This window comes from Squalius cephalus (assembly GCF_949319135.1).
Source record: "Squalius cephalus genome assembly, chromosome: 4".
Lineage (NCBI taxonomy): Eukaryota > Metazoa > Chordata > Actinopteri > Cypriniformes > Leuciscidae > Squalius > Squalius cephalus.
The window spans coordinates 35953617-35978914 of record NC_137125.1 but is presented as its reverse complement, the minus strand read 5'-3'; the positions used below and the strand labels follow the sequence as shown (position 1 = coordinate 35978914).

Below are 25298 nucleotides of genomic sequence, written 5' to 3'. Positions count from 1 at the left end.
CATACTGGGAACTATATTCTCAGAAGGCGAAGCACTGCTACTTCTGCGGAGTGATTTACTCCAACTCTGAGCGAACTCTCTGCTCCTCACCACAGGGCTTCTCAGGTGCTGCAAGCAAATCACTCTGCCCAAGTAGCAGTGCTTCGCCCTCTGAGAATATAGTTCCCAGTATGTATACAATTTTGAAGATGGCTGTGTCTCATGTGACCTTGTTATTTGTACACGCTGTGACTATACAAATCACAACATGTAAATAGGAAAATGTTGGCGTTATTTTGTCACTTATTCGGAGCAGTAGGCTAGCTGGAGCAGTTTACATCAAGTCTTTGTGCTAAGCTAGGCTAGCGGTGGGTGCGTCAGACAGAGTTACGGCACGCACGGAGATGAGAAGGGTATGTATGGACTTATCTAACTCTGGGGGATACGGTGAATAAGCTAAAGTCCCAAAAAGTCGGCGTGTTCCTTTAACAGTAATAGCTTTGTCAGTCTTCTCTTACCTCCACCATTCTTTCCGCAAAGATATGGGAACCTCCACACATTTCCAAGCCCAATGGCATATCCAACGCAGGACAGCAGAAAGTCAAATTTTCCCTTCCATGCTCCTCTGTCTGGTACTTTATTCTCCTTCTCCTCTTCTACAGGAACATTGTTGTGACGAAGGTCCTCAAACGGGATAGCCTGCTTCACGTCTGAGGGTGAGTTGAGGTCCACCGTGCTCTGGCCAGTCTTCCCCATCACAGGAACACCACCGTCAGATAATAATCCACCTCACTCCAGTAATGTATTATTGAGTTGTCAAGTGCAGGGCTACTGACTGTGAATGTTTGCTCATTCAAACACAACACATTAAATGGGATTTCTGGGGAAAAAATTATGTCACAGTGTAAAAAAGCAAAGATTAAAAAAATATTTAACAGTAATATCTTGCTGTAAATACTGCATTTAGAATTTGACTGTGAAATCAATGCAGGTTAGATATGTGTTTCTACAGTAAACCATTGATCAGAACTGGAAGTGGTAATGTTGTACTAAATTATAGTATAGAATTATATAATTGTATGTATAAACAACTGGGGTTATAACATAGTTATGTTATCACACTATTAATGTGTAAATACACAGTATGAGATAATTGCAATGGAGACATGGATAATCATTGTGATTTCACAGCACAGTGGTGCTACATCAATTTTGGGCTCATAATTTTGTACAAGGATTACATAGGCCCTGTCCCAAATGGCACCCTAAACTCTCGAAGTCCGCACTTTCGCGACGTAACTTTGACTGTCGGGAAGAAGTCTGCTGCGGAGCTCGCTTCAAACCTCAGAACTCAAACCCTACGGTTTCATGTACTTAACGGACACGCGCACGCGGCAGCCATTTTAAGTCCACAAGACTGTATAAAGTATGCCATTTGTGACAGGGCCATAGTGGTGTATAGGTTAATATTTACAATGTCTTATAGCGTCAACTTATGCTTTGTGATCAATATACAGTAAGATACAGAATTAAAATGACATGTTTTTGCATGTCTGTTTGTCTTTTGCATATGTTTTACTTATGTAGTATCTGTATAAATTGTCCTAGCTCTACTCAACCTTGCAATTTCACTTTAAATCAAATTAAACCACCTTCATTCTACAGACGGGGCAGTTCAAGAGAATCATTAACTTTCCTGACAGACGTGCTGATTATCAGATTGACTTAATGAAGACACTAATTCTTGTCCATGTCCTACTGATGTGTTGAATTCATCAACATTTATTTGTGATTACCTGAAAGCTTGAAAGTCTCCAACCTGCATGCCAATGCATAACAAAATCACCCTCAGATTTCTCATTGTTTTCATTTAAAGAACAGTCATTATACATCTGGAAACAGTATCATTAAACCATGGTAGTTCACAGTAAGCAATTCAATGTGAATCAAGTTTGCTTCAGGCTCACAGAGTATTTGAAAAATCTCCAACATTTCCTCTGCATCCTTTAACGGCTTTTAAGTGGCTACAAGCTTCAGAGGAAATTGAGTACAGACGTATTGATCAAGGTTTGCATCAATAGACAATAGAGTTCCCAGCTCATTAATTTTTTTACCACACTATAAGAGAAGGAAATAACTGTACCTCTGAGACGTCTTTATTCGGCAGTCAGGTGAGTCGAGATGCCACCAGCTAGAGGTGAACTCAAGCGTATCCACAAGTGACTTAACAGATCTTAACTGTTGGACTATACCAACTACCCAGCGCCTTCATTCACAACAGAACCAAAAGAAACTGACCCAATGTCCCAGCTAGGGCAAAAAGTTTCCCTTTCTCTCTCTCGCTCTATGTATCTGGAGGGGCCCTCTATGCCCTGGTGTTCCTGTGACTGGTATTGAGCTGCAGATAATAAACTTCGACCTGTTGTTTGATAGGATTATCGCTTTACCACACTGAGAGCCCGAGGCTACCAAATAAGAGTCGATTGCCGTGATCCAATATTTTGTGCGCGTGTGTGTGTGTGCGTATTAGTTGTGTATCAGTGTGTGCTTTTGTGTGCAACGACTCTTGTGCCAGTCTGGTTGCCATGGGATATCCCCTTAGAAAAGTGCTCCGTTCTAACATTGAAAGAGCTTGTAAGGATTTGAAAATGAAGCAGGCATAGTGCCTAAAATACAGACAGCATGATGTCTCCCAAAAATGACCTCAAAGGCATGACTTTATCAGTTCCTATGTATACCAGGCTCCTATTTATGACTGATACATTTATAATTGGCTTGTAAAAGATATTGAAGTGAATAAAATAGATTTGAAAATCAATAAATGCTTGATAGGCCTATACTGTAATGCAACAGTTTAACTGTTTTGTGTGGTTTACAAAAACGTATTAGATGAGGATACGTTCGCTTAAAATATTAATGAAGACAATAATGTGAAATTCTGTTGCCAAGATTGTATGTACTGTTGTAGTAATAACATAGTAATTACATAGCAATACATTGAGTTATAAGGCACATCTACATCTACTAAATCTCACATGATTACAGAGTACAATTGATAATGAACTATTTTATTTGAAAGTAAGATGATGAGTCTTTGAGTAAGGTGTGAAAGTATAGTTTGCTGTAGCAACACATCTGTCCCAATTAGTCTCTTCTATAGCCAGGGACACACCAAGCTGACGGTCGGCCATTGGGTAACGTCAGGCCATTATTGAGTGTCGTCCGACTTAGTTTTTTCAGTGTGTTTCGCACCGTTGGCTGTAGTCTGACGTTGTCTGTTTTTTATTTATTTTTTGGTCTATTTAACACGTAGAATCGGCGTCAGGCCATTGGTGAGAGAGAGAACTCTGATTGGCTGTTCAAGTTTAGCAAACGAGCCACCTTGATGCACACTGCAGCCCAAATGTTGCCCAAGAGCATCTTCCTGGAAGATTTCAGTAATGCCAACAGATTGAAAAGTAATTCAGAGAGGTTGACTTGCTGTTCAAGTGTATTTATCAACCCAGGCTCATTCGGAAAAACATACCTGTGGCAACACTTTTGCAAAACACAAAATACATTGCGTCAAGCACATTTCTCAACAGTTTCAAAGTGAAATGTCCAGTGAGTGGCGCTAAAAACATATTTCGTTTTTTTTCCGGAAAAGATGAACGTGAATATGGCAATGTTTTATTACGTCAGAGTTTGTACGTATCACTGCAGTTCTGAATTGAAATGTCAGGTGTGTGGCGCTAAAAGATTAATGTTCCATCACGTTTCATAATAACGTACACCAACACTATATTATTATACCCTAAACCTACCCGATAGTGTTAACAAAAGCAAATGCGACATAAAAATGTAATCGTAACCATGGCATTTAAACTTGTTTTTTAACTTTGAGCTCTTATATCGTGACTCGTCTTTCACAGGATTCGTACCCGAGCTCTTCGCATCATAAAGTACAATTCTGTACCAACTGAGCTACTAAGCAAGCTTAATAAGTTAGTAAAACAGAACATATGGAGCTTGTTAGGTGATGCAAACTCCAAAATATATTAGTTTACAAATCATGCACTGTGGTAAAAAGTGTTTTGAGGTCCATAATTGTGCAAGGAGCCGTGTGAAAACAAGTCTTTATTAATCCATAATCTGCCCCTGTAATCATAATTTGTTTGTGAAAACGATTAAAAGTGTTTGCTGTTTTACTGCCTCTAGTGTTCATTTCTTTTAGAAACTGCAGGGAGATGTATGTATTGGTACGTATTTTGCGTTTTGCAAAAATGTTGCCACAGGAATGTTTTTCCAATGAGTATGGTATTTGTTTAGGACTGGAGATAAGAGGACAGTCCAAGAGGACAGTCCTGATTTGGAGCATATTCTAAAGAAAATAACAATGTGCCTCCATGCAGGAATGACAAAGATCACGACCAAGAGTATGCGGATACCCAAACACCACATTTTTATTTGCTTGTTGCACATTTAATTATAAAATCATAGACATGAATGGAAAGTTTGTCCTCCCTTTGCTGCCACAACCATTTTCCACTACAGTAGATGGTGGAACATGGCTCCGGGGATTTGATCCCATTCAGACACAAGAGCATCCAGTGAGGTCATACACTGATGCTGGGTGATGGGTAAAAAAAAAAGAATCCCACAAACATGACGGCACAAAGGGGGTGAGATAAGATAACGCCAAAGTTTAAAACTAGAGTTAGAGCTTTGTTGAGCAATAGTCTTACTCATTTAAAATGTGTGAAAATCTGGGGAAACTGCCCAGAACTGTCTGTCCATACAGGTATCTGGTCCATTTCTAGCAAGAGAGGTCATAATAGCAACTGATTTACAGTTTTATTTCTGCCAAGATATGAAATTTGACAATGTGTGAGATAACAACAGTATGCACACCTCATAAATCTGGCTGGGTGGAAAGAAGAAACATCCAACATTCCAGTTGGAGTTTGCCTGAAGTCATCTTATCCTTACTCTTTACAGACAATGTCAATGTCTTAAAAATGCCCAAAAAGTCACTAGTTATGTTTCCATCCACATATTTGTATGCAAATTTTGGGATATAAAACCTATCCGATCAATTGACGGGAATTTATTTTATCCGATAAGAAGACATGCACATAAACTATGCTGGAAACACAAACATTTGGATGGGACTTTGCCTCAACAGATCATGTGATTAGATAATTGTTTTAGAAAAATTGCTCAGAAAACTGGTTTTGCTGATGCCGAATGTCTCCCCCACAACTGGATTTGGCGCATGTGGCAAACTTATACAGTGCAATGACAATGCATTTTTTTCTGCCAGAACTGGGGGACGGTGGAACGGCATAACTGGACTAACCAGCAGGCTAATCTCATTACACACCATCTCAAATGTTGTTTTAATCATTCTGAAATGCCTGAACCAAAGTCTGTCATCAAAATGATTTGGTATAATTACCTCCTAGAACTGTCTCACACGATTGCATTCCCAAACATCAGGCATCCGCCTCCAAACGCTGTCATGTTATATTGAGTTTCATCTGTTTGCTCTGAAGCGCCAGTAATTTATTATGTAGGAATAAAGAGCCACATTGGCTTCCCCGTTTGCAGCAACCTCCACTTTTATTATTGATACTTTGCGCCAGTTTCCCAGGAAGTGACACATGGGATGGAAACAGAGCTTTATTCACAGATGTTTTTTTGCATACGTTAAACTTTAAACAAAACTATAAGTAACTTTGCAACTACATGTCAACTAACTCTCATTAGAGTATTAGGCTCAATCCCAATTCACCCCTTGCCCCTACCCCTTGGCCCTACCCCTTCGTTTTGCGCCTTCCCGTGAAGGGGTAGGGCTGTCTCGATTCTCTTTTGGTTGGAGGGGTAGGGGTAAGGGGAAGGGCCAGATAGCCCTTGAAACGAAGATTTTTCGGGACCACACTTCAAACGAAGGGGTATGAGAAATGTACCTGCATACACCAGCTACAGAGGCAACATGACTGCCAATAATAATTTTCTTATGTCACATTCAATCTAGTGTTTACGGTCATGTTCTTCAAAGAAACGGTTGCAAAAAAATCGTTAAAGTTCGTTAACAATATGACGCGTGTAAAAAGCAAAAGTTTGAAGCGAAGTGGACTCGCGAATGAGGCGAATTCGCGTCCACCGCGTCGCGCTAAACGCCTCATTCGCGCCGCAAGACCTCCAGACGCGCGTAAACGCGTCTTAACATTGAAATCACTCGCGCCAGACACTCTATTCGCGTTTGGTGTGAACGCAGCATTAGGCGTCGAAGATATCGTCATCTCCGTTGTTTTCTGCAAACTTCAGAAGAAAAATGCAAAAAAAATAGCTGTAACTCACGCAAGACTACAGCTGACGACGGCATCTTGGAAGTTTGTGATAAACATTGTCGCATCTCCTGTGACGTAGGCGCTAGCGACGATGTATAATGACATGTAACGGTGTAGTAGTGGTGTCCCATTTCTTAGGGGAATATTTTCACCCCTACGCCTTGAAACTCTGTTTCAAGGGGCAAGGGTAAGGGGTAGGCGAAGGGTTAGGGGTAGGCGAAGGAGTATAAAATAGAATTGGGATTGAGCCTTAGTGTACTGTCTGCTTAATATCTGATAACTCTTTATTGTGATGGTCCTCCAACAGACACTCTACTGACTATAAGTAACTTTGCAACTACGTGTCAACTTATTCTAACTCTACCAGTCTACTAACACTCTACTAATACTCTAATGAGAGTTAGTAGGCATGTAGGTGCAATGTTACTTATAGACAACAGAATGTGTTAAAGGGACCATCAAAATAAAGTGAAACCATAACTTCAGTTTGCAGTATGCTTGACTATCTGTTTACTGACCAGTGGCAGATGGGGTCAATGTTTGGGGTAATCCACTGCCAAAGCAATCTCTTTAAAGTCTCAATCAAATGCTGGGTGAGTAACCTCAGAATTCCATGTTGTCCTGTTAACAGAATTGGACAGCTCTCATAAAAGAAGTCAGCTTTACAAAAGCACCTCTCCTATGAGTAATATTTGGGAAACTGACCAAGAACACTGGTATGAATCCCATCCATTTCATTTGTGTCTATGTTGTGTGAAGCACAACACTCTACCACTCACTGGGCAAATGGCATATGGGTTTGGAATGTGTAAAAATATGTTCCAACGGCAAATTCTGTCAATGGATTAAAGGCCTAGTGCTTTTAATTAAATTAATCATTAAAATGAAAAGGTAATGTGTGTTTTGAACTGTAAAAGAACCGCAGGAGTCAATCTGAAATCTTTTGGTGTGGTATTTTTTATTTATTTATTTTCTATTAGCCCTTTATTACATTATTAGATTGAATTATATAATATACGCCAAGCAATGACACAACTCCAATGTCAATGTCTATTGCCAACCACTATAATTTTACTTCAAACTGACTGCATGTGAACATAAAATCTTTAAAGGTTAAAGTGGCTCTTCTGGTTGGCTTAAAGGGTGGGAGCCTGATGCATTGTGTGACGACAAGGGAAAGCTATTAAGAGTGTTACATCAATGTATATGTAATTGAATATTCATATATCATGTGGCTAGCCAAGACACTGAGTTACTTCAAGGGCATATTTTAGTAGTTTCTGTGTCTCTATCAAAACTGGCCGCCAAGAGAAGCACGACTTAGGAAATTTCATTGCCAGTAGCAAATGTGAGTGCAATAGATATCTGTACAATGTTAATTCACACTCTTCGTCACTTTTCTTGGGAATAAAAAGACATATATCCAAATGCAGCCACAATGTCAACAACTCTTTGTCACTTTTCTTGGGAATGAAAAGACTTATATCCAAATGCAGCCACAATGTCAACAGCAAATCAGAGGTTATTCACATTAGGTTTGTCATTGCCTCCAATCGTTAAGCGACAGGCACAGAATTGGAGTTGTCAGAATTGGTTTTCATCACTTTGTTGTATGCTGCCCTCAAATCAATAGAGGCTAATTACACCCCACAATGAACCTGCGAGGCTCATGGTGACAACAAAACGTGATTACATAGGGGGAAACTGTTAACATACAACCAAAAATGGTGCACTACCCATTCAGTTTGCTTGTTCACATCTTGTAATGTATGAACAGCCAATGTGAACGTTCATTTAATTAACGTACCACCTATACTAAGCCCTGTCGTAAACCTAACCGATGCTGTTAACAAAAACAAACGTGAGATAAAAACGAGTTTACTGAAGCAACCATGCTATTTCCGCTTGCTTCTACAAGTCTTTGAGCTCTTTTTGTGATAATCATTATTTGTCTGAAAAAAAAAAGCAAAAGTTGTTGGTGTTTTACTGGCACTAGTGTTCATTTTAGCTGGAAACTGCAGTGAATTGTATATAGGAACGTACCTAAGTAGAGGAATGTTTTTTTTCAAATTGATCTGTATTGCTTGTCTAGTATATTCATCTCGTTTTAAGGATTTTAAAACATTTTAACTGCATAATTAGACACAAATACTCTTGGGAAGACGATTTGTTTGCAGTGTTAGAGGTTGTGTACAACTTCTCATTATGCATGTGTGGCCTGCAGATGCGTTAAATCAATGCAGAGGTTATTGAGCTGCATGGGTCCCTGGCATGCACAGATAGCAGGACAACTTTGAGGAATTTCATCTTTTAATACTGTGACAGGGGACATAAATCTACATCACAGGACCTGCAAAGAGAAGGAGAGCGTGTGTATTTGAGAGACAAGAGGGAGGGAATGAGAGATGCTCAGATGACAGTGTTGTGTGATTTGCCACTAACCCTGCAGCAATTTTGCACCTTCAGCAAATTGTCCCTCCTAAGAACCTCATTGAGTGGAATTCCAATTTCTTGCTGCACTTTGAGATCAGGTCTCTTGTAGAAAATGTATGCTATCTGGAAAGAGAATGATGCCCCCAAGTGTAGTTAATATGAATTTTTCACTGCAGATTGCGGTCATAAAAGTTGCATTAGGCGTACAAAACACAGAGATTACAGAGGATTCGGAAAAAGATCCAGAGCGGTCAGTGCATTTTATAGTCTTATCGTTCCTGTATATTACGTAAGGAATAATTGACGACAGGCCGTTGAATTATTAGAAAAATAATGCACATCCGAAGTGGTAATGGGATCACGACGCGAAGCAAAGTGTTAAATGTCTTTAACTATTGTGCACACTGTAAAATGGTAAACGACTGTAAAAATGCTATCAGTAAAACACTTTACAATTCTCTTACTTATAGTTTCCAAACGCTATATGGTGAAAAAATGTAATAGATCTAATGGGACATTTCATAATGGGACAGTAAAATAATGTTAAATATATAGTCATGTATTTGTGTATGGCATTATAGTATACTAAAATAATTGCCTCAAAAACTATTTCCACATGTGTTACACTATAATGTTATGATAAAAAAATAATATTTTACAGAGTCATTGTTACATATGAAGAGTTCAGATGCAAAAGCCTCTAAGTGCCGTCTGAAGCCATTTTTATAAAGCTTGTATAAGTTTAGTAATTTCACTTAAATGACAATTAATAGGTAATTTGCATTGCCATTTAAGTGAAATTATTGAACTTAAATATACGAGCTTGATAAAAATGATCATTCTAGAAGAAAATTTCAGATGGCACTTAGAGGCTTTTGCATCTGAACTCTTCATATGTTACATGTATACTAATAAATTATGCATAATTACATGCAACAAACCTAAACCAAACCAAACCCTAATCCTAACCCTATAGCAAGTACATGTAGTTTATTAATATTACTCAGCAATTAAATGTGATCACAGTGTCACGGTTGTTTTTGTTTCATGTTCATGTTTCACCTTCAAATAAAAAGTAACCCTTTTTTATAGTCCTGTTCTACATGTGTGTACTATGTATTCAATAACTATGTACTAAACCTGATCATACCCCTAAATATTAAACCATATTAAGTCCAAGTAATATCAACTACATTGTTTTATAAAGTTACATCAACTAGTTATACTATCTTACGTAAGTACAATGAAGTTAAAGCCTAAGCACAGATACTGTAAAATAATCCATCATTTATTTTAAAGAAAGATAGCGCAAGCACACTTTTTAAGCGATTTATTCTAAAAGAATAAAGAACATACACATTTAACAAATAGTGTCAAAATATAGGGCTAATAATTAACCATAATAACTTGGTTAACTTGCAATGTCCAGAAACCATCCTAGACGCTCCACCCTTTGAGAGCCGCCTCCTATTGGTCCCCCAGAGTAAATTTCTCCATTAAGACCCTCCCTTGTGCTATGACAGGCAGTGATACACCCCTAAGCCATCACATGACATTATCTGTTAATTGAATGTCCCTTCAGATTACATGGATGAGAGGCTCAAATGAGGAAAGCTAATGACCAGCTGGAAGAAAAAGAGCAATTGAACTCCCAGTACAGGAAATATGATTAACAAATATTCAAGCAATATCTTGATTGTGCACCTGTATTAAAAACTGTTCTTATCAGTTAGTTAGTTGGAGTATTTGGAGGGGGTGTCCACTTATATAGTGTAATAATATAGTAGCAACAAAGAATAGATGGGAAAAAGTCCTAAATCAAAACAAATTCTTAAAAAAAAAAGAAAAAAGTTATAAAATATTATAGTATATAAAATATTATAGTACTTCAGTCACCAATATAATGACAGAGACAAATGAGAAAATGCATATACAAATATAACAAGATAACAATGTAAACAGATAAATTAGAACAAGATAAATTAACATATCTAGAATCTATGAACATGCAATAATGTCACTTAAAATTTCATATATAAAGTTGCCAATAACTAAAAAGTATTGTACTGCATAAAATGGTCATTTTAAAACTTGAAATATATCAATAAATATATAACCCCAAACTTAGAATACTATGGAGATATTTATTTTTGGCACAGTATTTTTTTTTAGCACTTTATTTACCAAACTATGGTAATATCTCCACTCCAATCTTGAATACTGAGGCTGAACATTATTTTTCAGAACAAGTGTTTTCTCTCTCAAAACATATATTTAATTGTTTTAAATTGCCTTGGCTACAGTAACCCTCAATTTGAACTCATGGAAACAGTTCTAGTTCTCCTAAAAACATCACCTTGAATAATAATAATTATAATAATAACATCAATACCCATAATTATGCATATTATCACAGTCAAATTTTCAGCTGAACCTAATTTTGTTCATTTGACATCCTGAGTGATATTTCATATGAAAAATCTATGCAATACAATTTGATAGTTTACCTAGTTTATATTTAAATTAACAAATTGTATTAGAGTCAAAAATATTATTTAATATGAATAAAATGTTATGGCTTTTTATAGTATATAAAGTCCTATCTGTAAATAAAATCATCATTCTGCCTTCTCAAACTCCACTGGTGTGTTCTGTGTTTGCTTTCTCTGCTCCATCTTCCTGAATGTGTCGAGATCTCTGTGCTTTAATGATTACACGATTAAACAGTGTGAGGCGTGGACTGTTTGGTCGGAGCTGCTTCAGGTCACCAGAGGGGGTGATGATGCCACGACCCTGAGGAGATGGAAAGGAGATTGAACATTAATTTCCTTAAAAGGGCGCTATTATGCTTTTTCATTTTTTCAACTTTAGCTAGTGTGTAATGTTGCTGTTTGAGCATAAAAAGGATCTGCAAGGTCTTTAAAGCTCAAAGTCCACTCCAAAGAGAGATATTTTATTTAACAGAATCCACTTTCCACGAACTACAACGAACGGCTCGTTTGGATTACAATGCGATTTTTCCAGGCTTTATGAAGTACTAGTATGATACGCAGTAACTGCACTCATTAAAATTACAAATGACTTACTTTTAGCTTCTGACCAAGGCTGTTTCTCAATACTACTTTTACTTGATCTTAGTGCTGCGTTCGATACTATAGATCATAAAATACTCTTAGATCGACTACACAATTACACTGGTATTCAGGGACAGGCATTAAGGTGGTTTAGATCGTACCTATCAGACTGTTACTATTTTGCCTTTTTAAAAGGGAAATACCTAAGATAACGTCAGTAAATTATGGAGTGCCGCAAGGGTCTGTGTTAGGCCCTCTGCTATTTTCAATATGCTGCCACTTGTTGTATTATTATAAGAAAACATGGAATTAGTTTCCACTGTTATGCCGATAATACTCATATGCTGATAATACATCTCATCTTATCTCATCACAACCAGATGAAATCTTTAAATTATCCAAGTTGACAGAGTGTGTAAAAGATATAAAATATTGAATGACCTGTCATGTTCTTCTATTCAGATAAGACTGAGGTATTACTTATTGGATCAAAAACCTGTACAAAGAATCTCTTGGAATACAATTTGCATTTAGAAGGGTGTCCTGTAACTTCATCCTCTACAGTTAAAGACCTGGGTGTTATATTAGACAGCGACTTGTTTTTTGAAAATCATATTTCATATATTACAAAAACAGTCTTCTTCCACCTCAGAAACATCACTAAGCTCTGGAACATGCTATCTGTTTCTGATGCAGAAATGTTGACTTGATTACTGTAATGCATTAATAGCTGGATGTCCTGCATCCTTAATAAACAAGCTACAATTAGTCCAAAATGAAGTTGCTAGAGTTCTTACTAGGTCAAGAAAATATGATCATATAATACCAATTGTATCATCTCTACACTGGTTACCTATTAAGTTACGTATCAATTACAAAGGATTGCTACTGACCTATAAGGCCCTAAATGGTTTAGCTTCTTATAGCTTCTGGGCATCTTCTATCACCCTACAATCCATCACACTCTTTAAGGTCACACAACTCTGATCTTTTGGTTGTACATCTAAGAGCGATCTCACATTTGGCTCCTAAACTCTGGAATAGCCTTACTGATAATGTTCGGGGCTTAGACTTACTCTCCCAGTTTAAATCTAGATTAAAGATGCATCTCATAACCTTATATTCCAGATATCGCAGATCAAATGCACATGATTATCTTTGCTTAATGTTATGAACAGCAGCTACGCTAATTATATTCCATTTGCTTTTCTGTTTTATCTCGGGATGCCCTTTCTGAGGTAACTAGAGAGTATGTCAGCTCCAGTTTGGATCTCAACACCTAAATGAGATACATGGAAAAGGAGGAATGAATGAATGAATGACTGGATTATGAACGGATGGGTTGGATTGATTGATGGCTTTCTCTTACCCTTCTTAAAGAGATGAACAGGAAGATTGGGATGCAGACAATAGGAATGACTGTGAGTAGAGGTGCAAACTTGTAACTCCAGTGTGGCACAAATTGATCAACTGAAGACACAGATTTACTACCCAGCAGGCTATACAGCAGGGTAGACTGAGGGCAAAAAAGAAACACATTCCTGTACTTTCAAAATGTATACTGGATTCGATAAAGAACTTAATTCACAATGGTTAATCAACTATGTTGTACATAAATGTGCATATTATAAACTGAATACATGTAACTTCCTGAACAAACTATATAGTTAATGTACCTTTAAAAGCCTGCATGAGCTCTGCAAAACCAGCCTCAAAATGACCACTGAATATATATATTTTTCATTTGAAAATAGCTTTGGATAAAAGTGTCAGCTAAATGACTAAATCTAAATGTATGTAGTTATAGATTGCCACTAGTCGTTTTAAAAGTGTGTTAAAAAAGATCAATACAAATAAAAGAGACAGAAGACCAAAAAAAAAAAAAAAAAAAAAAACTTCAAACAATGAAACGTGAAATAATCAATGGAAAATAATGAGAAAACTATCCAGATTTCGGGACAATAAACCAAAAATGTTACCAAAGAGTGAGACAGTGCTAGAGACAAAATGTGAACTCACGGCACAGATGAGAGGTGTAATGAAGAGCCAGCAGTACTTCAGCACAGGGAATGGTGCGTATCCTATCATATCCTCAATGTTGTCGTAGAAACGGTTTGCACCTGCAAACCAGTCATTCTTGTGACATTTATTATTATTTTACACCCATTTCGAAAATGTATTTCTTATTGCAGTTATTACACAGTTTTAGTTTTGTGTGTGTTGTCCTTTTAAACCCATGTTAAGGGGACAAAATGTCCATTTGGGCATTTTTGGTCCCCATGAAGAAAACAGATTATAAATGATACTAAGTGATGTTTTTGAAAATGTAAAAATGCTGAAAGTTTTCTGTGATGGGTAGGTTTAAGGGTAGGAGTAGGGTTAGGGTTAGCGGAGAGAATATACAGTTTGAACAGGATAAACATTATTTAAGTGCCTATTAAACATGCAAACCCAACATGTGTGTGTGGGTTAAAAATATATACTCACTCAAATTAAACTACTCTGTAAAATTGTTTAAGAATATGTAAATGTTCAATAAACACTAACAATTGTAACACATTATGAATAGTCATAATACAATGCAATTGCATAGTAATAATTATATAGTGCATTATAATTGTATGTATTTGATATATACTGTAAAGGATGTAGATAAGAATGATCAATAAGAATAATAATTAAACATACTTTACAGAGTATTGTACCCTATGTCAAACAGGTATTTCACAGGAAAGTGTTAATGTCTCCTACCATAGACCCATGCGACAGCAATCGTTTCAAAGCAGGCGATAAAGAGCAAGTTAATTCCACTCAGGCCATAGGTGTTCATCACAGTGAACAAATGGATTCCTCCCTACAATATGGCACAAATAAAAGTTAGTGAATATCTATCTATCTATCTATCTATCTATCTATCTATCTATCTATTTTATACCTTTGTGATGAATAGCAGTCCTAGTAAGAAGCAGATGATGGCGATTCCCAACACCAAAAGCTTTCGCCGCTTCCTTAGAACTCCAGGAAACAGGTCTATGAGAGCTGTGGCTAAACTCTCCAGACACACAAACTTTAAAAGACATAAATATAACACTTTACACTTGTGGTCAACCCTAAAGTCTGATATACTATATGTGCATAAGGTATGTTGAATAACTGTACCTGGGTGTCAAGGCCCAGCAGGAGGACCATAAGAAAGAAAAGAACAGACCAGAACTGAGGTTCGGGTAATAGAGAGAGGGCTCGAGGATATGCTATGAAAGTTAATTCAGCACCTGCAAGAAAAGAATCATAATAAAACATTTTTTTTTTTTTTTAAATTAATGTTTCATAACTTTGACTATTAATGCATGTTTTAATTTTAAAAATCTTTTTTTTTTTTTTTTTTTTTCTTTTATCAGATTTTTTTAATTTAATTTTATCTAGAAATTACATCAATATGTTGTGTTCAAAATAACATTCAGACTATGCAAGCCACAAGTGTTGGTCTGAGATGCTCTCTTGTGGTCATCACCAACATAGCAAGAGACTATAATACACTAGGGTCTGGCTCACAATTGGATTTCCAATTCATCACAAAAGTGTTCAGTGAGGTTCCGATCTGGGATTTGTGCAGGTTTTTTTTTTTTTTTTTTTTTTTTTTTCTTCATTTATCATTAATTCCATTTACACACATACATACATATATATATATGTAGTTTTTTTTTTTTTTTTTACTAGGGTAATGCAGTGTATACCTGATGATACTACATCTTCCATGGGTAGACCTAGCTGATGGGCCATGAACCCCAGAATAGAAAAGACCACAAACCCAGCAAAGATGCTAGTGCCGCTATTCAGAAAACAGAGTGCTATACAGTCCCTGTGGAACATAGAATATACATTAATAAATTATGACTGTTATATGAATCAGGGAGTGAAATGGGTGGGGTGGTGAACATTAATGCAGGAGGTTACTGACTTGTAGCAGTCATTGTTGTATTTGTTATAACTGCCCAGTGCTGTGAGGACTCCTTGACACATGGCATATGAGAAAAACACCTGAGTGCCTGCATCACACCATACCTGCAGAAAAAGAGATGAAGAATGTATGTAAGAGCAAATCTTGCAGTTTTAACACTGAAAAAATTGCTTTATATGCACATGATTTACGCACACATCAAAAAAAAAAAAAATTCTCCCAGTTAAGTTTCCCTTGAAAAAGTAGTACACTTTAGAATACTTGAAACAACTTATTACACTTATTACTTATAACTTATAAGTAGCTAGAAGTACATGTTAGCATGCTCATAATCTCACTCACACACACACACACACACACACACACACACACACACACACACACACACACACACACACACACACACACACACACATTTTAATACAAAGAAAAAATATACAATTGCGGTAGTATTGTTAGGGTATGTTTGAGATCAGGATTTTCATTTTTAATAAAATTTGTATAGACATGGAATGAGATTTTTTTGTTACTTTTTTTGCTTTATAAGAATGAGAATGTGGAGGGCGGGGGGTGTACTTGATAAATAGGCTTAATTTGATGTATGCAAAATATAATTTATTGTTTTTAATTTAGATTTTGGAGTGCAATTTGCCCCAGGCATTTCTTTCTAAGATTCACATCAGATATTTACTGTAGACTGTTTTGTTTGCACCAGTTTGAGCAAGGCACTCCTATACTGGGCCTCTAGTCTGCTGCACATCTGGTTATTATAAGCAGGGTTACAGGGTTGACATCCTTCAATTCGGTTTCGTAATGCAAGTGTTTATTAACTTTTCCAAAATTGTATATAGATGATACCCTATCTGCCTATATATTTATACACACTTCCTGTGTGAGCACATTGTCTCTGACGAGTAAAGGGGGACAAAAAAAAGAAAATAAATCAACAGAACAAAAATAAAACAAATATTGCTAAATATTCAATAGTTTTTAACTAATCACTCATTTTCACAACATAATGTTTTACAGCAACACCAGTCGATGAAGTTTCATAGGAAGACATCTTTTTTATTGCCTCCTTTAAGCTTATTGTGTTCTCATTGAGGTCCCAAACAGGGATGAGATTGTGATTTTGAAGGTAAACTCTGAAATCTGGCTGTGATTCTGGTGTATCCCGATCTTCTTCCAAAACAATGCTTTGAAGTGGCACTCCGTTCTAAAAACCGCTGAACTTTTTCAGTGAGTACAGTTGCTAAATGTGTGGACTGGGTCAAAGGTGTTGTTGTTAATTATAATAATTTGTGGGAAAAAAAAGATCTTCTACAAAATATTCTTGGTTAAACTTTATTTTAAGGTGTCCTTGTTACAGTGTAATTATACATTTAAGTGCTTAGCAATATAAATTAATAACATGTACTTACTGTAGGGTTAGGATTATGGTTAGTTGCATGCAATTATGCATAATTTGGTTAGCATGTAACCTGTAACAAAGACACTGTAAAATAAAGTGTTCTTATTCTTATCATTGTCACAGTCATTCATTCATTGTGCTATTCTGTTTAATTTCTAGTCATGGTTTTATTTGTCTCTGTTAGTTAATTATTAGTTGTCATGGTTTCTGTTTACTGTCTCACCTGTTCCCTGTTCTGTTAATGATCGTCCTTTGCGTATTTAAGCCCTTAGTCTGCCTCAGTTTTATTATTCTGCACTAACATTTATGGTTTATGTGCAGTGTTGTTACCCTTTGTGTTTTATTAAAGTATATTTTATTGTGTGTGTGTGTGTGTGTGTGTCTATGGAAAGTCCCCATAAAACATGAAAACGCAACGTGTGTGTGTGTTCTAATTCTATTCCCAAAATAATAATTTATGCCCATCTGCTAAAACATCAAATAGCATAAACATATATTCATATTAGACTCAAAAACGAGTATGAACTCTGCTACTTCATTTCTGAAGTCCATCAGGCACAACTGTTGTGAATGGCATGAGGAATACTGAACGGAGGACACACTAAAACAACAATTTGACTGTTACATAACCCAGAATCGAAGATTTGTTATCTGCTTCTTCCCAACCTTATTTTTTTCAGATGCCTTGTTGAATACAACAAACTTCCCTACTGTAATGCATATCCAGAACAAACCCCACGGGACAACCATGGCTCCCCTCCAAAACCAAAAGCACACCTCCCATGCATTCCATCGCCTTTGTGCTTCATTTTCTCATCAAACTTTATTTTGTTTGCAGTAAAAGCGAAGAAAATCCCTCTCTATGATAATAACTATTTATAATGAGAATGTTGTCACTTGCATTGTGAAAAGAATTCCTGTAGATACTTTCCAAAAACAAAAGATATTTTATATCTTTATAAGAGATATGCATATTTTGGTCTCCATGCGCATCTGTTTTCCCTTCTAGTTCTACAGACCCAGTGATAGCAGCTATGCCTGAGGATCACAGAAACAAACCACCCAGTCTGAAACCATTACAAAATCATCACAGTCAACAACTTCTTAAATAGGTCATTTTCATGGAATCAATTACATGGATTTGGATCCAACCAAACCACCCTCAGGAGCCAGATTTACACATTTGGACCTTTCTACTCATGCTACATCAAAGAAACAGAATACTTAAAAGTCAACATAACAGTGTACTGTTCCATGTGTACTGAAAGTGTACTGAAAGGCACATGACAGCTTATGACAAATCCAACTATAAAATTTCACTTGTGCTTTTTTGGTTGGTATTTGGTGTCAGGGTTCTGTCACTTCTGTCTGTTTATTCTTGGTTTGGTGACACTGACACTCCTATTGTCTTGTCATGGGGAGCCTGCGGTTCTGAGTTCACTCAGGCCGTGCATGGGGTTCGGATTCCTGCACTTCAGTCTAATTTGGTTTTGGTTCTGTGAGCATTCGCTTATTCTCCATGTGCTTTGGTCTCATTGTGTGCCAGTTCGCCTTTGAATGTGCCACTCAAAGTCCTGTCTTGCACTGTCTGATCCTGTTTGCCTTGCACAGTCCTGCCTTGGGTTAGGGTCAGGATAAGGGTTAGGGTAGTTAGGGTAAGCACATTATGATCTGGTGGCCCCGATCCGGAACAGAGTTTTCAGGCTCTTGTCATCCAGGGTGCTGGTGAAGGCAATTTTTACAAACTCCCTTGAAAAAAACAAAAAATCTTTGCTCTCCTGAGCAAGGATGATTATTCTAACCCCATCATCCATTACGGGCGGTCTGTAGTTCTGTCACGGGTTGTGAGTGCAGGCAGACGAAGACGCTAAGGCTGAAGGCTCCAATGTAAAAGTTTAATCACAGATATACTTTCAAAGGTACAGACAGGCAGGGTATTCACTCAAAACACGAGCATACAACGACAACTACAGACAAAGACTAACTGAACTGAAGGGAACTAAATACTAACACTGATGAACAGAAACAGGTGAGACAGATGATGATAATTAACAGGACACAGGTGATTTAACTGAACTGTTAATAAGAAGCGGGAAAACTGAACAAGACAGACATGTGACTGATGACAACAGAGGAACAACACAGAACAAGCGTGACAGCCTCCACAGCCAAACTTTTCCAATGAGCATTGTAATTGTGTGTAGCAGAAGAGAAGGCAAGAGTAGGCACATTTTGGGACATACTAAACGTCATAAAATTGGAACTACTTTGTCGCATAGCGTCCATCCAGGCTGTCAGTCAACTTGTCACAGTTAAAATCCTCATTTACACTTAATTTCTTCCAACCAAATATGAAAATGTGGGTCTTTCATGCAGAGAATTGTTCCAGTTTATTTTGCATACTGATGCATTTAACAGTGGCCAAATGTTTCTCTCAGTGCTGAAGTTGAGACCAGCTCGCTCAAGACCTAGACCAGAAGAGGGTCTGAATAATTCAGTGAGAACAAATATGCTTTCATGTGGTAGGGAATGAACTGAATGAATGTTACAGGAACCTCTGCAGTACACAAACAGTGTGGTCCCATCCAGAGACACAATAGCACAGAGCAGATTATACTGTATACGCACATCTGCATAAACTACAAAATGTATCCAGAGTGTTGCTTCCAGTGATGCGCGGGTCAATGTATAAACAACCCGCACCCGACCGACGTTTTCGACTAACCCGTCCGCAACTCGGACCGCAAAAAAAAAAAGAGAAAATATTGTACCCGACCCGCTTCCTGACCCGCATTTTTTAAAAGTAGTAAATGCTCATCGTAGCGTCATTGGGCCATAGACGTAGGAACTAGGGGTGCTGTATGATATAGCCTAGTGTTATGTAATAAAGGCTTGATTTATTCATTTATTTCGTTTCATTTTCGTAACAATTAAGATGCTGCATGTGTTTATCCAGTCTAATCGAAGTGTGCGTCTCTCCCCCGACTTTCCCAACAAAAATCCCGCCCCCTCTCAGAAAATACATAAAACTGACATTACTGAGCTATATGCGTTTAAAAGTAGCCTATAAAAATGGTACAATGGCTTTGCTCAGTTCAACGTGTTGGGAAATCGGGCATTTTGTCCCGTGTCAGGAATTATTCAAAAGTTAATAACGCTCAACATTCAAAAGGTAAATAAGGATTTCCCACTTGTATTAGTAGGCTTAGGCTATTTCGCCACATGGATGCCCAATTGAAGCTCTCACAAGCACAATATTTGTGTATTTGCGGAGCTTCCCCAGACTTCACCTTTTCACTTGCCTCCATCTCTACCTGCAGACTGAGCTCGTGCGTCATAAAAGTGTAGGCCTATGTAGTTCATAGAAAATTGTGTCTAGTACTATATAAATTACAAAGGTTTAATTGGCATTTCAAACGACCCGAAGTGACCTCGACCCGAATATCATTAAAAATATTTTTGGATGACTCGTAACCGCGGGTAACCGTGGGTGACCGCAGGCACCCGCTCATTTTGGATCAACCCGCGCATCACTGGTTGCTTCCGAGTCCATGACAAGACCAAGACCATGAAAATATGCTCTTGGATTTGAGATGGTAACTCTGGCCCTCAAAATCAGTTTAGCTCCAACCCTAATAAAACACACCTGAACAAGCTAATCAAGTTCTTCAGGATTCCTAGGCTGCATTTCAGTCCACTTTTAGACACGCACTTGCGAACTTCCCAAAACACTTCCCCTCGGGGGAATCCCTGCCGCCATTTTGAAGTGTGTTCCACTTCGTGAAGTCCGAGGGACGTTTATATGGACAGACCCTCGCTCCCTCGATTTTGAATGAGGGAGTGAGTCTACTTCATATGTACACTTCAGGCAGCTCCATATACCACAATGCAACATGATTGTGACGTCAACGCATATTCCATTTAATTTACCCCACCACAAACAACTCTATGATATATTAATTATAAAAAACAAAAAAACAACTCAAACACACCTATATAGATATAGAATGCTGCATGAAACAATTTCGTAAGGGGAAAATATAATAAATAAATCAACCCCATAGTGGATTCTAAGTGATCAAGGGCTTAGCACGTTCCAATTCACATCCGAGTGAACGAGACGGAGGGAAGTTAGCGAGTGAAGGTCATGACAATTTTGGACTGGAAAGCAGCCCTAGAAAGCTACAGACAGGTGAGTTTGATTAGGCAAACCCTGCAGGACATTGATTTTGAGGGCCAGAGTTGTCCAGTCCTGCATTAGAGTGTGCATGGATCTGCACTTTGAAAACCATCTGGGTATCTTTGGGATACTCATTTCAACATACCATGATTTGTGACATACTAATTCTAATCTCGGACACTATTTAGGGTGGATAGCATGTGGATTGGGATGCAGGAATTGTGTTCCACTTACATCAGGACTGGAGAGTTTACTGATGTCAGGATACAGGTAATAAGAAATCCCAGTTGCAGCCCCTGGCAGAGTCACTCCTCTGATGCAAAGGATGAACAGCATTAAGTAGGGGAATGTAGCAGTGAAGTACACAACCTGTGAAACATTGACAGACGTAAGTGTTCTGGGCTGTTTTTAGTTTGATAGTACATTGTTGGGTGGTTTGAGTGGTTACTATGCTGTAGCTAAAATGTTTTGAATGACTGTTGCTACAGTACTATTTGGTCTCAGCTCCTTCAATGTAAGTCTATGGGTTTTCATAGCTAGTTTTTGTTTATGATGAGTACAAAATATTACATTTACGTTTTCTCTTGATTATTTCATTAGCAAACAGTTGTACACACATGAGCATCAGCTGACCTTGCCTATGGTCTTCACTCCTTTAAAGATGCAGAAATAAGAGATGACCCAAGCCAACAGAAGACACATGGAAAGATCACCATTTACGCTCCCCAGACCACTGCTGTTTGTCCCCCGCAACATACGATGGCTGAGGGTACACAGACACACACACACACATACATATATTATGAACAACACATTTTCATTTTAGTTCCATGCATGTCAGAAAGTTTTAGATTTATATGCTAGATACAGATTTATTTGTTCCGTGATAGTGGGGGTTAGTTTAGGAAACTGCACAAACTACAGTATAAACACATTGTTTTCATCATGTTCTCTGGCTCAGTTCTTCAGCCCAGATTTCTCAATTCCCCTGCATGGTGAAACTTTAAAGGTCTTTGTCTCACAGATGTTGGATGTTTTTCATTTTGTCCCACCCTCTATAAGGGTAGGGGTTAACTCACTCATAGTCCAGGACTTGGGAGAGAACTAACACTAAATTATGTGAATTTTCTGACATTACCAAAAAGTTTCTAAAGTAGCTGACTTACACTAAAGCAAGTTTAACATAGTTAAAATGGAAAATGTGCATGTTCCTGTTTATATATATACTATTACAATAAATATGTAGTATATTATTATGTACTATACATGTAGGATATTCATTTAATTATAAATGTTTACATGCATAAATCCAAAAGATAGATTTAGGTTGCTGAGAAACAAAGAAACGTGTGTACAGTATTTGATATGTTTAGGAATTTATGTATCTTACAACCAGTACTCTTGTTCGGAGGAGGTCACTGTAAAAGTTGGCCATTCTGATTCATTTTGGAAACTGATGAAAGAAAGACAAAAAGAGAGTGAGTTCACCAAAGCCTTTCAATGGCATTCTTCACAAAAGCAACATTGTATCTGTTTCTGAATTATAATAAGTTATCTACACTGAAATCTCTTTCTATTAAAAATAAAAATAAAATTTGGTTTTCTGTTCTTAGCTGGTATAAGATGGTCTAGTTGGTCTCCAAATAATGTTTAAAGCTAATTTCTTTAATCAGCACATTAACAGAAAAACACAAAGAGCTATTATCATGTACAGTATAGAACATACAATATTGGATTTCAGTGAAATGTTAACTCTCTGGGCCATATTCAAATACACCTGCATATGTGGGTTCTTTTCATTTTCCTGTTACGTAAGTCCAAACAAAGAATAAATATTTTTTTCTAAATGCATTAAAAAAGGAACTTTGTTTAAGGAACTTTTCCTACAAGTTTGTTTGTAATCATCTAAACTAAAGCCTGAACTCAAAGAACATCTTCCATGACCATGTAAACATCGGGGAGAACCACAGACAGTGTACATGTTTTTATCAACCTGATCTCACAGCAATTCGTACGAATTTTACGAGGCTCACTCGTACGAATTCGCACGATTTTTGCTAAATCGTAAATATTTTACGAGTTGTCCAATTCGTATGAATTCGTACCGTTGATCTACCCCTGACCCCGCCCCCAAACCTACCCATCACTGGGGTGTAGACAAATCGAACAAATTCGTACGAATTGGTTGTGAGATAGCGTTGGTTTTTATTTTGTACTCTGTTGTTAAGTGAGGTTACCTCATGCTGTAGTTGTCACCAAATCTATACGTCTCATTGTACAGGAAAGACCAGTCAGCATCAGGTCTGTGCACACCTGTGTATGTAGCACTTATATTTTGGCAGTACACTGTTGATAAAATGGGAGATCAAAGTGAACTCAAAATTGATATGGGGATGAAAATCTGTATTACGTAATTGTGACTTTATTTCATGAAAATTTCATCTTTGGTTCTTGTAATTGCGACTTTGTCTCAGAATTGTAACTTTATTTCTTGTGACTGCGGCTTTACTTGCAATTGCGACTAATTCTTGTAATTGTAACTATGTGTCTTATATTTCAACTTTTCTTCTTACAAATTGTGACTATTTCTCGTTGAGACTATTTTTTTGTAATTGCAACTTTTTATCTCACAATTACAACTTTATTTTACGTAATTAATATTTTCTCTCAGTTGTGACTTTATTGTAATTACAACATTAATTCTCATAATTGTGACTTATTTTTTGTAATGTGACGTCACATACTGTATCACAACTGCAATTCTATAACAATGTGACTTCATATTTCACAATTTTTTCACAATAATTGCAAGCTTAGTTCTTGTAATTGTACCTTTATTTATTGTAACTGTGACTTTATATCTCAAAGGCAAATGTATTTCTCATAATAGCAACTTTATTACTCATTGCGATTTTATTTCTTGTAATTGTGACAATATGTCTTACATTTGCAACTTTGCTTCTCGAAATTGTGGCTATTTGTTATGTGACTATTTCTCATTGAGACTCGTCTTTTGTAATTGCAATTATTATTTTTTATCTCACAATTACAACTTTATTTCAAGTAATTTACTTTTTTTTAAATAAAAAAAGTGATTTTATTTATTGTAACTATGACTTTGTTTCTCGTAATTGCAACATTATTTTTCATAATTGTGATTTTTTTTTCTTGTAATTGAAACTTTATATCTAACAGTGTGACTTATTATCTCATAATTGCACATTTATTTTACATGATTGCATCTTTATACATTAACCACAACTTTTTACCTTGCAATCAGATTTAATTTTTTATCATTTAGAACGTTCTCACAATTAACTATTTTATTTTTTACGCAGATGCATTTCACAAACATTTCTTTCATAGAAAACCATAAGTCTGATTATTTAGAAAAGTGCTAATTTTCCTCAACAAATGTCTCATTCATGTCAGCACAAACAGTGCGGAACGAACTACAGACCAAAAGTTTTGCAGCATGATCAATAGCAGTGATGCTTGCCTAAGCAAAAAGCAGTAGTTGATATTGCTGTATTGAGAGCTGCAATGTTTGTGCCACTGGGCAAGATGAGATGGCTTGACCGTGTCTTAAGTGTCTTAAGATTCAGTGTCTTAAGCCCATATGAATAAAGTTTAGAAATGCATTACATAACACACCTGTGTTCCAATAGTTGTCACAGGAAGTCCAAGGTAGAGTACTCCAGAAACAGTTGAATAGATAAAACAGAGCCCAGGCCAGGATCACAATGTAATATATATTTAGATAAATCACTATAACTTGGGACGCAACTCCTATGCCTGTGAACAAAAACTAGTTTGTGTGAGAAAATCCACATGTGCAAAATAATAATCAGTCATCACCATAAATTACAGCAATTAAAGACAATGGGGCCTTATTTTAAGGATCTAAGCGCATGGTCTAAAGCGCACGGCG

At 37.0% G+C, this 25298-nt stretch overlaps 1 protein-coding gene across 1 annotated transcript in view; it reads right to left on the bottom strand.

Annotated features, from left to right (window-relative positions):
- Positions 1–25298, bottom strand: part of slc6a1l (solute carrier family 6 member 1, like) — a 44863-nt gene that overhangs the window by 16936 nt on the left and 2629 nt on the right. Inside the window, exons 4-17 of the mRNA XM_079869612.1 lie at positions 25022–25162; positions 23605–23713; positions 22758–22820; positions 22001–22130; positions 21602–21736; positions 15777–15880; positions 15553–15677; positions 14978–15090; positions 14754–14885; positions 14570–14672; positions 13838–13938; positions 13188–13334; positions 11387–11537; positions 498–767 (exon numbers count right to left, since the gene is read on the bottom strand). Coding sequence (XP_079725738.1) covers positions 498–767; positions 11387–11537; positions 13188–13334; positions 13838–13938; positions 14570–14672; positions 14754–14885; positions 14978–15090; positions 15553–15677; positions 15777–15880; positions 21602–21736; positions 22001–22130; positions 22758–22820; positions 23605–23713; positions 25022–25162 — 1824 coding nt within the window. The remainder of the gene's footprint in view (positions 1–497; positions 768–11386; positions 11538–13187; positions 13335–13837; positions 13939–14569; positions 14673–14753; positions 14886–14977; positions 15091–15552; positions 15678–15776; positions 15881–21601; positions 21737–22000; positions 22131–22757; positions 22821–23604; positions 23714–25021; positions 25163–25298) is intronic.